Source organism: Neocloeon triangulifer, unplaced genomic scaffold, assembly GCF_031216515.1.
Source record: "Neocloeon triangulifer isolate White Clay Creek 2 clone unplaced genomic scaffold, ASM3121651v1 ptg000002l, whole genome shotgun sequence".
Classification (NCBI taxonomy): Eukaryota; Metazoa; Arthropoda; class Insecta; order Ephemeroptera; family Baetidae; genus Neocloeon; species Neocloeon triangulifer.
Genome location: NW_026775545.1, coordinates 247,312 through 258,971, shown reverse-complemented (window position 1 = coordinate 258,971; position 11,660 = coordinate 247,312). Strand labels below are relative to the sequence as shown.

Below are 11,660 nucleotides of genomic sequence, written 5' to 3'. Positions count from 1 at the left end.
AACGAGATCGACGTCGCAAGTGGGCCGTCGCGAGTTGAAACCTGGCATCGTGGCAGGCACATCTGACAACAGCGAGAAGCTTACCTGTGCGAGGTGCGAGTGCTCGGGAGGATCAGTAGCTCGGCTCACCTGAAATCAAGGTTCTTTGCCCTGAGCGCTTTGCTCTTCGCGTCGATCCGTGCCCTGTCCAGGGACGCCAAACGCTGCCCCGACCCGAGCACCCCGAAGACCATGTTGCCCAGGTGAGTTCGCCCTGACGCAGGTGCCCGACCTTTTTCTCGCTCGACCCTCGGAATTCGAACCTGGCGCAGCACTCGCGAGAGCGGAGCAGCCATCTCGGCTCAAACGTGTCAAATCGGGCCTTTTGTTATTCCCTGCATTCAAATCCCCTGCGCTGCTCGACTTGTTTTCTGCTCTTTCGTTTGCCCCCGAAAGCCCTTTCGAGTGAATTCACAGGTCAACAATAGTGACCTGAACACTATGGGATTTAAAGGGTTAATGCGCACTCGCTTATTTTGTGTTTTGCTACAGCTGCGCCATGCGAAAGAAAAGATCCGCCTGCTTAAAATCAATGGCATCTAAAAATTCCATAATATTATTTTGTCTCGGGTCAAAAAAATTTTCCTGATTTTAAAAATCCATGATATTCCAACCGTAAGAATTGTAGATTGCCTTTTGTATTTATTTTTTATTTGGTGAAATTAAAAACTCTTAATTTTTTTAAATGTAATTTCCATGCATTATACAATAGAGTACAATTTAATCCATTCCACTTTGAAATACATAATTTAAGCAAACATATTCGCATTTATTCTGGGCTTCTGCAATCAAAGCTTGATATAATATAATTTTAAAAAAAAATTAATATAATATTTTAACATCTTATTTTGAAATTTTTAAATTTATTTACACTGAAAATTTAATTACTAAAATTTATAAATAAAATATTAAAATAAATTTTAAACAAAACAAAACTTAAAATTTAAATAAAATCAAGTATAAAGTTAAAAAAATAGGATAAATTAATATTTATATGTAATTTAACTTAATATAATCTTTTAGATGATTTTAATTTAATAATACAATTAAATTTACATTATTTCAGGTCGCAAAGACGGTAGTTTTTAATTGGAAAAATTCCTGGAGGCATGGGAACAGTGAATGGACGAATGCCCGACTCAGAGAGTGAGTATATTTTTTCCAAAATTCACAATTTTTTTTTTTAGCTTTGTTTTTTTTCCAAATTCAATCATTCTGATGGATCTTTTGGTGATTTTTAGCGCGTCGCGTTATTATCCCTTTTGGTAAGAAATGACATTCCTGCGCGGGGCTTCCTTTGGATTCCGCGAACCGACAAACCTGCTGCATGTCAGCCTCGATCGCTTTGAAAGAAACGCACTGCCCAATATTAACAAATACGTTTTGCACTGAACTTGTCATCTTGCCCGTCGAATTGCGCTGCAGAATCGGCGCAAAAACACGTCTGCGTCTTTTAATTACCCCAGCCTTTTTGATCGACTAGCTTTTTATTTCCAGTACGCGACGTTTAAATTCTTCTGCGGAAATCGAGAAAAATTGCACCAAATTGCACTTAATAACTTTAAATTATTAACTCTTTTTTATCAGATATTTTTTTCAGATATACATTTCAATTTTTGCATTTTTTAATATTATTTTTCTACTCATATAATAATTAATTTTCAAGATACTAAAAAACCACGTTTAATATTCAATATTATTGTCAAATTTTATATAAAATATTATTATTTTATACTTTTTAAACTGTTTCATCTTTAAAAATGATTTTGAACCTTTTGACTGTGCAGACCTTTCGCACTCCTCGTCGGCGTCGCCAGCAGCGAGCACCTGCACCGAGTCGGCCAGCGTGATCGCCTCCAACCTGAGCTCCCTGTCGCCCCTGAGCACCAGGAAAAACGTCTCCTTTCATGGTGAGAGCACCCTTTAAAATATATTAATAATTTCACTCCTTCATGTTATTATAAGAAACAATAATTTGAATATAAATCATTTTGGCAATCCAAATTTTTCTTAACCTTTGACACACGTTAAAGAATGCTATTTAGACAATATTTTTTATAACGCATTAGAAAACATTAAACGCTCTTTCTTTATCAGCCAGAGACGTGGAACAAAAGCTTGTCTTGTTTAATTTTGAAAGGTTAGTGAGCTGTCAGGTCGCTTCATAGCTAGTTAGTGCGCAACAGGTGGTGATATGTATTTCGACCATCAAGAATTTTACCTGCCAAGCTCTTGCCGTCTCATGACAATCCTATCTGCCCTTTTACGACGTCAAAAAAAATATGTTTATTTTACTTTTTTTGCCAAAGAACGATGACTGATTCCACTGAAAAGTGGATAAATTCTTAGAATTTTGAAGAAAAAAATGTGTTCAAGAATTAACAGAAACGCCGATTTTTTTCTCTCTCTATGTTTCTGATATCAAATAATAGGCAGAAAAAAACAGTTTGATTCAAATTTGGTTGATTTCGAAAGAAACGCTACTGTGAGAGAAAGATGATGGTGCACAAATATTTGTGAGTGACCTTGTGTCACGACACGGCGCCTCTCCCTATGCTAAACAGCACACACACCATTATCATCATCAATCGTTCTCACAGTCAATAATCGCTGCAGCCGGCGGGCATCACAACGAGAGCCATTTTTTCACAGTAATCGCGAGTTCTCCGAGAGCAGAGAGCAGAGAAAACTTTTCGGGGCTTTGCATCTCTCACGCAGGAATTTATGAAGAATCTGCTGACCTGTTCCCATTTCATTTAAAAAGCAGTTTGTCAAAATATTGAGAACAATATAAAAATTAATTATAATTTATAATTGCAGATCAGTGTTTAGTATTGAACAGTAAAATAATAAGTTTAATATATAAAAACGGTTAAATAAATATATTTGTTATTAAAATATTATTTTAAATTATTTAATAAATAAACATAATTTATTTTTTTATTTATATCTATTTAGATTTATTATTCATTCATATTCTCATTAATTTTTTTATAAATGAAATATTAATTCTGTTTAATGTAACCCACAATATGTTAGTCATATATTGAATTATAATAAAAATTTGACATATTTTCGTTATTTCTCTGATTATAAAACAGGGATTTGTTATATTTTTAATTGACATTTTACCAATTTCCATAAATTTTAAATTGATTTTTGAAATTTTAATTATTAGGATTCATAAACAATTTAAATAAAAATTTCTAATTTATCGTTAATTTTTATTTTTTTTTTCCAGAGCTGTCGTCCCGCTCCTCGGCCTCAATGACAGGCGGCGCGACGTGCTCGTCGTCGTCGCCCGATCTGCCGCGCCACTCGCGACCTCCGCCGCCACCCCGAGCGCCCACCTTCGTCACCCCATGTCCGCTGACCCGCTCCTCGCCCTACCCTCGACTGCCGCCCAACGAATACGCCTCGATCAGCGACTTCCCCCGCCAGTTCTACCCGTACCCGTCGCACCCGCACTCGTCCTACCGGCTGGAGGCAGAGCCGCCGCCGCCCCCGACCCCCGAGTACCACGGCTACCGCACCACCTACCTGCCCCTGCGAACGGGCTCTCCTGGCGCCGACCAGGGCTACCACACGCTCGTAGCGCCCAGTCCGCAGGCCTCGTGGGGCGCCCCGTACTCCGAGTCGCCCTTCGACCTCGTCCCGGACGATGTCCTGGTGCGAATTTTCTCACACTTGACGACCAAAGAACTCTGCAGTTGTGCCAGAGTCTGCAGAAGGTAACAATTTTTAATAATGTAGCTATAAAATTAAATATTATTATTAATTTTTTTCAATTATTTAAAAAAAAAACTATTTCTGTTTTTTTTTTTTATTGATTTGATATAAATAATCATTTATTTAAGAATAAAAATTATAATCGATTTAACACGAAATTATACTGAAGTCATAAGGAAAGTAATGTTTTGAAATCATTAAAAACTTGACCAATAATTTCAAACGATTAATTAATAGATAAAAGATATCACGGCCAAGAAAATATATAAAATTCATAGGATTTTAAACGAAAATTCTGAAAATCACTTGTAAATACATCGATGCAATTAAAAAAATTTATTTATTTATTCAGTTCAGAGTGATTTGAGGATACAATTTTTATAAATTCTAAATACGATTTTATTCAAGTCAATTTTCTTTGACCTTGCAGATGGCACAACTTGGCGTGGGAGCCGAGACTGTGGAGGTCAGTCGCCGTGTCCGGCGGCGACAGGCCTTTGAGGGGACTGCTCAAGAGACTGGCCGGAGAAAACTCGGTTTGCGATGCCGTCGAGAGAGTTGCTCTTTCGGGGCCAGGCCTCTCCGACAAGTATGAATTTTTTTCTTCTTACAAAATGGTTTTTTATTTTTACTACCTTCGTCTCAATCCAGGTCGCTCCTGTTGCTGGGTAGAAAATGTCCGAACCTGTCCCACCTCAGAATCGTCGGCGGCTCGGGAATGATCAGCATTTCCAATGCGGGGGTCGTCGAACTTGTGACCAGGTGTCCCAAGCTCCTCCACCTTGATTTGGCCGGTATGGAAAATAATTTTAAAAGTCGAGATGAAGAAAATGCATTTTTTTATGCAAAACAGGCTGCAGCAGCGTGACCTGCATGAGCGTTGAGGCGCCTGCAAGACACTTGTCCATTCAGTACCTCGACCTGACCGACTGTGTGGGACTCAGCGACCAGGGTCTGCACACAGTTGTCCAGGCCTGCCCAGCACTCAACTTTCTGTACCTAAGACGATGTGTGATGATATCGGGTAATTTTTAAATAATTCAAAAGTTATTTTAAATAAAAAATTACTAAATTTATTTCATTTCAGATGCTGGAATTAAGTATATTCCCAGTTACTGCACCCAGCTGAGAGAACTGAGCGTCTCGGACTGCACTCAAGTGACTGACTTCGGTGTCTACGAGGTGGCCAAGCTGGGCGCCAGTCTTCGGTACCTCTCTGTGGCCAAGTGCGACCAAGTCTCGGATGCTGGCATCAAACAAGTAGCGCGGTACTGCCACAGATTAAGGTAATTAATTATTTTTGCAAGAATTTTCAAATTATGACAAAAAATTTTAGGTATCTAAACAGTCGAGGGTGCGAAGCCGTTGGAGACGACAGTGTAGCCGCCCTGGCTCGTTCTTGCCCTAGGTTGAGAGCACTTGACTTAGGTATTATTTGATTGTTTTCCTGTCTTCAGGTTGCTAAAAAAAAATTTCAAATGCAGGTAAATGTGACGTCACGGATCACTCGCTGAGACTTTTAGCGCGATCTTGCCCGAATTTGAAGAAGCTGAGTGTGAAGAGCTGCGAGCTGGTTTCCGACGAGGGCATTCGGCAAATCGCCTTCTACTGCCGCGGTCTTCAGCAGTTGAACATTCAGGACTGTGCTGGTGTGTCTCTCGAAGGGTACAGAGCGGTCAAGAAGTACTGCCGGCGCTGCGTCATCGAGCACACAAACCCAGGATTTTGCTGACATTGAACTCTGTGGTGCATGCAATCTGTGATGGTCACTCGACCATCGCTTGTGATAATTCCCAAGTGCCTTTTTATCGGGCAGACGATGAGCTGCTTTAATATATTTTTACTGCGGATCTTGCCTAGTTTTAAACTACGAACATTGCAAAGATTTAACTGATGTATATGGTATTTGTAACAAACAAAAAACAGTATTTGTTCAAAAAATTATTAGTTCATATTAAATTAACATCAATTTATGACAGAAACACAACAACAACATTTATCATTCCGCAATTGATTTCCAGTAAAAAAGATCAGTCATCTCAGAAGGTCTCCCAATGGGTCCTCAGGCTCTGCATTTTGTGCATTTTTGGAAATCTTAACAAACAAAAAATTAATATTTAATTATTTATTTTTTTAAATTTCTACCTGTTGAGAAAGTCTAAGGGCATTTGTAAGAGGGTCAGAATCAGCAAGTGTCGTCTGCTCTTCGGAAGTGTTCTTGATCCTTCCCTCTTTTGTCCACAATGTTGCTGGCGCCTGATTTGGGCTTGTGGGTTCGGCAACTTGGCTGCTTCAAATAATTAAATTAGTTTAACTGCTTTTTTATTTCATTATTTCAAACCTCTTGCTTGAAGACGATTCCATAGAGGCTTTTGCAGAGTCTTGGGAGGTTTGCATAACAATTGACGGCAGTTCAACGGGCAACAAATGAGCCAACTCGGGCGACCTGATGGGCTTCGGCTGGAGCACTAGCATGGCCACATGCGGTTGATAAACTTTTTTATTTCCTGTCTGAATGGACTCCAACACAAAATTGTCCAAGGCACTCAGGGAAAAATCAATTTCATATTCGAGTTGCAGGCATTTCCTGATTTTCTCGAGGTTTTCCAAGGTTTTCAGTAAATCGGAGGCTTCGACTAAATGCACAGCCGACAACTCTGACACCTAAAAAAGGTAAAAAAGCAGTTAGTATTGCATTTAAATTATAAATGTATCATATTTTGCCTCTTTCAGAAAATTATCCAGGTTGTCAGGTTTCAAGAAATCTTCTTTCTCGCTTATCTTTCTAATTGAACACAAAATCTGCAGCAACAGGTCCCGAGCTGAAGGTTCACTCTTAGCATTATTAAGTAGCTGCAAAATGTCAGAAATTTTAATAGAAAAAGCTCAAATTTGAATCTGAAATCACCACCTTGTTTCCAAGAACAATGATTTTAGTAAGTGCTTCTTGGGTACCCGCTGAACACAAGTGGGGCAAGTTTCCTAGAGTCCAAATGTACAACATGAGCAAATTGGTCGGCGCACTTTTCGCTTCTCCGTGAGTGGTTAAAACGGCTAGCATTTTCGCCCACGTCTCATCTTTTAAATTTCCTATGGTAATTAAACAATAGGTAAAAATTCAAGATCTCATATAAAATTATGTCAATCACCTTTTACTAGGATTCCTCGAGCTCTCTTGTAAATATTTTCGTTGATTTTGGTGTCCTCGGCCAATGGCATTAATTTGATCAGAGCGCTCAGTTTCCAGTCTTCAGATACAGCGCTTTCAAATCTATCCAATAAAAGCAAAGCCTGCTCCAGCAACCAGTGTTTCAAACTCTCGTCTGGGACAAAAAGTTTCTTTAATATTTTCACTTTAAATGTTTATAAAAACCTTCTGATTTAGCAGCATGGGTGAAAAGCTGCCCGCAAACCGACTGGACGTCATTTTCCGTCGCCCCGGCAGTCAACAATCCGAGGCAACGTCTCTTGATTGACAAATCCGCGTGGTCTAAGCTGGACTTGACGACAGAATTCTGCTCCTCAGTCAAAGTCATCTGATACTTGACAAGGGCGTTTTCAAGCAAAAGAAGGCCCTCATTTCTAAGTTATTATTAAATTATTTCAATGTGATTTTTTTTTTTATTATTTACTTGACGTCGCAGTTTTCCGACTGGAGCATCAGGCCAATGTAATTCATGATTCTTATCCTGCTGGCCTCATTAGTCTCCTCAAGGCTGAGCAGGACAGTCAGAGCTTGAGCGATAATGGCACTTCTGATCGGAGGTTCACTGATGGCAATGTTTTTGGTCGAGATAATTTTGATTGTTTCCAGGAGAACCTCTTTGCAAGCAAATTCTTCTTCTTCCGTCAAACAAAGCTCAGGCAAACATCTTTAAATAAAATTTAAATAATGAAAGGTCTCAAAATGATAATATATTCGTACTTTAAAATCGACATTTGCATCCACGGTGTCGGAATTCCTCGGTAGTTCAGCTGCGCAGGAAGTTTTCCATTTAGAATTTGCCTTTGAATTGCCACCAGCGGTTGCACGAGGCCAGCAACCAACTCAGGATATTTCTGGAGGTAAACATTTTTCATTAATTTCATCCCTCAAAATTAGGCTTATAGAAAAAATTATGTTTTAAAATGATTGTAAAAGAAATGTGGAACAAATTTTAAACGTTTTGATAAATGTTTGAATATAATTTGAACGTCTTTTGGAAAAATGTTTGGATAACAATAGTAAAAATTTCAAAGGAAATTTTTTAATAATAAATAACAAACATGGAAAAATTGGAAATATTCAGAACAAATATATAAAAAAATCACTCTGCAAAAGGAATATTTTTTACTTGAATAATGTCAGGCAAGCAGCCCAAGGCTCTGTGAACAACGTGGGGGTCGCTGTCCCCCAAGAGGGCAACCACTTTGCACACCATCTGCTCGCAATGCTCCGGGTGCCTCCGCAAAATATGATGCACAGCAATGACCGCCCGGCAACGAATGTAAGCCTGAATTTAATAAATTTATATCTTTCATTATAATAGAAATTAAAGTATTAAATTTTTTAACCGTGGAGTGGTTTAGCCTGTCAAGGACTGCAGGAAGAATTGACGGAATGACCTCTGTGGGCAACGGGGCTGAGCAAAGGGCGCACAGGGCAAGACCGACGATGGCCACGTTTTTGCTCGCCAGGTCTCTCACCAAAGTGTTCACCAAAAGCAGGTTCAGTTCGTTTGTCTCGTTCAAAAGACAACAACAAGCAACATAACCTAAATTAATAAATTTTTAATAAAAAATTAAAATTTTTGTTGCAAATGATTTTACCCATTTTCTTTTCTACAATGGAAGACTGTTGGGCCAAGTTGATGGCGTGGATGTGAGCGAATTCGACATTGAATCCCATTAGTTCAGCAAAAATTGCAAAGGCCAAGCAGTGTCCGGCCAAAAGGGGTCGCGTGCTGGGGTTGCTGAGGCGCAATTTTACCGTGGCCAGCAACTCTCTTATTATTTGATTTTCCTCCTAAATAAAGTGAAAAAATTAAATTCTGAATATGTTTTAAAATTTCAATACTTTTTTCGTTCTTGCGGAGAGACATTTTTGGTACAGCGATTTCAGCCCCGCAAACTGGTCAGTGTTGCTGCCTGTGAAGACAGAGCCCAGGGTTTTCTCCAAAATATTGGACATCATTTTTGAGACTTCATCAAGATTTTAATCAGCTGCAAAAAAAAACGTTTATTGCTTGTAAACTGGGTCAATTTAAGATAATTATATTATTGTTCAAGCTGCAAATGTAATAAATATTTCATTAATTATTCCTCAAATGGAGGATATAAAATAAACTAAGAACTAAAATAATGAACTTTCCAAATTTACGGACGGGTCATTGAATGAAATAAAAAAGTAAGATTAATGGACAAAAAAATTAGGCGAAATTGTTAAAGTATTTTAGAATGAAAAATGCGCATAAAATTCAATTTATGATAATGATGAGAAGCTCCATTACCTCTTCTGATTAATTTTGGGCTTAACTCACTCCAAATAAGTTACATTCTGCTTCTTTAATCCCTCAAAATCTGCTTGTTTTGTCTCAACTCATTCCGTTTTGTTTTTTAACTCAGCTGTTTGGCAAGAGGTGGGCGTGGCACGCGGCACAGCTGCGCGCTCCAAAATCAAAATACACGAGTGAGGAATGACTTTTGTGATCATTTCAATGGTAAAATAATTGTAAATTCTGATAAATTTTGTTGTGACTTAATTGTCGTTTTAGGGTCGATGAAGATCTTCAACATTAAAACTGGCACTGCAAGTCAACCAACCTTTGTGCTGCTTCTTTCTCTGCAATCTTAAATTACATATTTTTAGTAAAAAATGATAATGAATTCAACAAGAATCATGTGCCGCTACAAACAACTGACCGACTGGCTCGCGACAAAGTTCCTCTTTCGGAAACCCGCAGGCCGGACAATGTCCTACGTTCGCCCCGGAACCGAATTGGACACGGCGTATTTGTGCAACCCGGACAACCTGGCAGAAATTGAAGACAATGTGAAGCGAAGAGACGCTTTGGGCGACATTCGACTTGTCCAGCAACTCTACCAAGAATTTCAGTCGTCGAAAAGTGACAAGGCTTGGAGCAAGTTCATGTCGGAGGCCATCAAAATACCGAATCGGACTCTAGAACACAGACCAGAAAACAAGCAAATTAAGGTTTTTCTCCTTTAAATTTTAGAAAAATTATTCATTTTACTCATTTCCAGATTGTTGGTGAGGCTAGAACGGGCCATAAATTCAGCAAGTTCGCCGACATCGCCAATAAATACAACTGGTGTCGAACGGAGAACTTGGGAAACTTCTGCGGACCTCGTAGCTACTATTTCTTCGGAGAACTCGTCGAACTTGAGCAAGCCTTGATTGAGCTGGCCGTGCAAAAACTTTTGAGTCATAATTTTCACTTGGTCAGTGTCCCAGACATTTTGTCAGCAGAAGCTATCGAGAGCTGTGGAATGCCAACGACTGGACAAAGAAACCAAGTAATTAACTAAAAAAAACTTTGATTTTCCCAAGGAAAAAAAATTTGTTCCATGATTCCAGGTCTTCCGCTTAAATGAGCAGCATGGGTCTAACCTCTGCCTGTCCGGAACTGCAGAAATGGGATTGGGTGCTCGATTTATGGACAAGAAAATTCCTCAAGAAAAACTTCCGTACAAAGTGGCTGCGATCAGTCGGTGTTTCCGAGCGGAAACTTCTAACTTAGTTGAGGAACGAGGACTGTACAGGTGAATGATTTCAAAATCATTAATTTTGCAATTTTTTTACCCTTTTAATATATTCAGGGTGCACCAATTTACCAAGGTGGAGATGTTCGCCCTGACCGAAGGCAATCTCCAAAGTTCGCAGGCCGTGCAGAACGAATTCATCGAATTGCAGACTGATTTTTTCGAATCGCTCAATTTGCACTTCAGAGTTCTGGACATGGCGTCCAACGAACTCGGCAACCCTGCCCTGAGAAAGGTCGATCTGGAGGCGTGGATGCTGGGCAGGCAAATGTGGGGCGAGTTGTGTTCGTGCTCCGACTGCACCGACTTCCAGAGCCGCCGACTGAACATTCGAGTTGCTGAAACTGGACAGTTTGTGCACACAGTGAATGGGACGGCCCTGGCTGTTCCCAGAACCTTGATGGCTCTGGTTGAGAACAACCAAAATCGGAAAATACATGTCGTTGTGCCTGATGCCCTCAGGGAAATAATGCAGAGAGATTTACTTGGCCAAGGCAGTGTGAAAATGCCGATAATCAAAGTTAGTAAAAAATTGGATGGCAAGATAGATGGAATTTAGAATTTCAATAAAACTTTTCTTGTAATGAAAATAAAACTATGGAAATTTCATTTAAAATTTTAAAATAGAAAAGGTCATTTTTTTTTATTGCATATAATTGCTCTGGCAAACTTAAAAGTTATATTTAACAACATTTTTTTAAATAATATTTTTTCAAATTGAACTATACACAATTTTACTTATTAGATTGTTAATTTAATTTGATTTACTTGCTAAAGTTTTAAAAATTTTAAATAAAAAAAAGTTTATACAGTCATTATAATAAACTTAATTATTATTAACCTATTTCTGATTTTTTTTATTTAAAGATTAAAATTTTTGTGTCAAAATGTGATATTCTTTTCAAATTTGCTGATTTTTTTTTTGTATTTTTCTTTCTCATAAAAAAAGTGTCGCCATAAAACTGGTAAAGCCTGCTTTATTTTGAACAAAAACAATTTTCGCAACGAGGAAGAGCCAGATCATGGAAATGAAAAGTTCAGGCTTTTTCCTTGTTTCTTCTCCTTCACTTCCATAATCATCTCCTTGAGTGTCAATTTAAAAAAAAAATAATAATAATAATAGCAAGGTA

General features: G+C 38.6%; 3 protein-coding genes across 4 annotated transcripts; 2 read left to right on the top strand and 1 right to left on the bottom strand.

Moving 5' to 3' along the window:
- The first annotated feature begins 84 nt into the window (after window positions 1-84).
- Window positions 85-5,748, top strand: LOC132205267 (F-box/LRR-repeat protein 7-like). Its single transcript, XM_059634220.1, has 10 exons — window positions 85-242; window positions 1,106-1,185; window positions 1,827-1,949; window positions 3,281-3,770; window positions 4,199-4,357; window positions 4,420-4,562; window positions 4,622-4,792; window positions 4,856-5,054; window positions 5,105-5,196; window positions 5,253-5,748. Exons 2-10 carry the CDS (start codon window positions 1,149-1,151, stop codon window positions 5,498-5,500), a joined length of 1,662 nt encoding a protein of 553 aa, XP_059490203.1. The 5' UTR covers window positions 85-242; window positions 1,106-1,148; the 3' UTR covers window positions 5,501-5,748.
- LOC132205266 (AP-4 complex subunit epsilon-1-like) lies at window positions 5,703-9,389 on the bottom strand. 2 transcript variants are annotated; one of them, XM_059634218.1, is made up of 14 exons: window positions 9,258-9,389; window positions 8,825-8,970; window positions 8,578-8,773; window positions 8,323-8,522; window positions 8,103-8,261; window positions 7,694-7,827; window positions 7,401-7,640; window positions 7,142-7,350; window positions 6,918-7,091; window positions 6,680-6,858; window positions 6,493-6,621; window positions 6,110-6,432; window positions 5,914-6,058; window positions 5,703-5,862 (listed from the first exon to the last, which is right to left on the bottom strand). In XM_059634218.1, exons 2-14 carry the CDS (start codon window positions 8,939-8,941, stop codon window positions 5,803-5,805), a joined length of 2,265 nt encoding a protein of 754 aa, XP_059490201.1. In that variant the 5' UTR covers window positions 8,942-8,970; window positions 9,258-9,389; the 3' UTR covers window positions 5,703-5,802. The 2 variants fall into 2 exon arrangements, with proteins under 2 accessions (XP_059490201.1, XP_059490202.1); XM_059634219.1 differs by having other exon boundaries at window positions 5,914-6,055.
- A 10-nt stretch (window positions 9,390-9,399) lies between these two features.
- LOC132205265 (serine--tRNA ligase, mitochondrial-like) lies at window positions 9,400-11,125 on the top strand. The gene is made up of 5 exons (XM_059634216.1): window positions 9,400-9,467; window positions 9,522-9,961; window positions 10,012-10,284; window positions 10,346-10,530; window positions 10,588-11,125. The coding sequence occupies exons 2-5, from the start codon at window positions 9,623-9,625 to the stop codon at window positions 11,087-11,089; spliced, it is 1,299 nt and encodes a 432-aa protein (XP_059490199.1). The 5' UTR covers window positions 9,400-9,467; window positions 9,522-9,622; the 3' UTR covers window positions 11,090-11,125.
- The last annotated feature ends 535 nt before the right edge of the window (window positions 11,126-11,660 follow it).

What these genes read in the sequence shown, in the direction of transcription:
- LOC132205266 (XM_059634218.1), bottom strand. Translation starts at nt 8,941, where the DNA reads ATGATGTCCAATATTTTGGAGAAAACCCTGGGCTCTGTCTTCACAGGC. An exon ending in GAATCGTCTTCAAGCAAGAG is followed by an intron (nt 6,059 to 6,109) that starts GTTTGAAATAAT and finishes AATTATTTGAAG; the next exon opens with CAGCCAAGTTGCCGAACCCA. An exon ending in CCCTTAGACTTTCTCAACAG is followed by an intron (nt 5,863 to 5,913) that starts GTAGAAATTTAA and finishes TTGTTTGTTAAG; the next exon opens with ATTTCCAAAAATGCACAAAA.
- LOC132205267 (XM_059634220.1), top strand. Translation starts at nt 1,149, where the DNA reads ATGGGAACAGTGAATGGACGAATGCCCGACTCAGAGA. An exon ending in GAAAAACGTCTCCTTTCATG is followed by an intron (nt 1,950 to 3,280) that starts GTGAGAGCACCC and finishes TTTTTTTTCCAG; the next exon opens with AGCTGTCGTCCCGCTCCTCG. An exon ending in ACGATGTGTGATGATATCGG is followed by an intron (nt 4,793 to 4,855) that starts GTAATTTTTAAA and finishes ATTTCATTTCAG; the next exon opens with ATGCTGGAATTAAGTATATT.
- LOC132205265 (XM_059634216.1), top strand. Translation starts at nt 9,623, where the DNA reads ATGATAATGAATTCAACAAGAATCATGTGCCGCTACAAACAACTGACC. An exon ending in CGACTGGACAAAGAAACCAA is followed by an intron (nt 10,285 to 10,345) that starts GTAATTAACTAA and finishes CCATGATTCCAG; the next exon opens with GTCTTCCGCTTAAATGAGCA. An exon ending in GAGGAACGAGGACTGTACAG is followed by an intron (nt 10,531 to 10,587) that starts GTGAATGATTTC and finishes TAATATATTCAG; the next exon opens with GGTGCACCAATTTACCAAGG.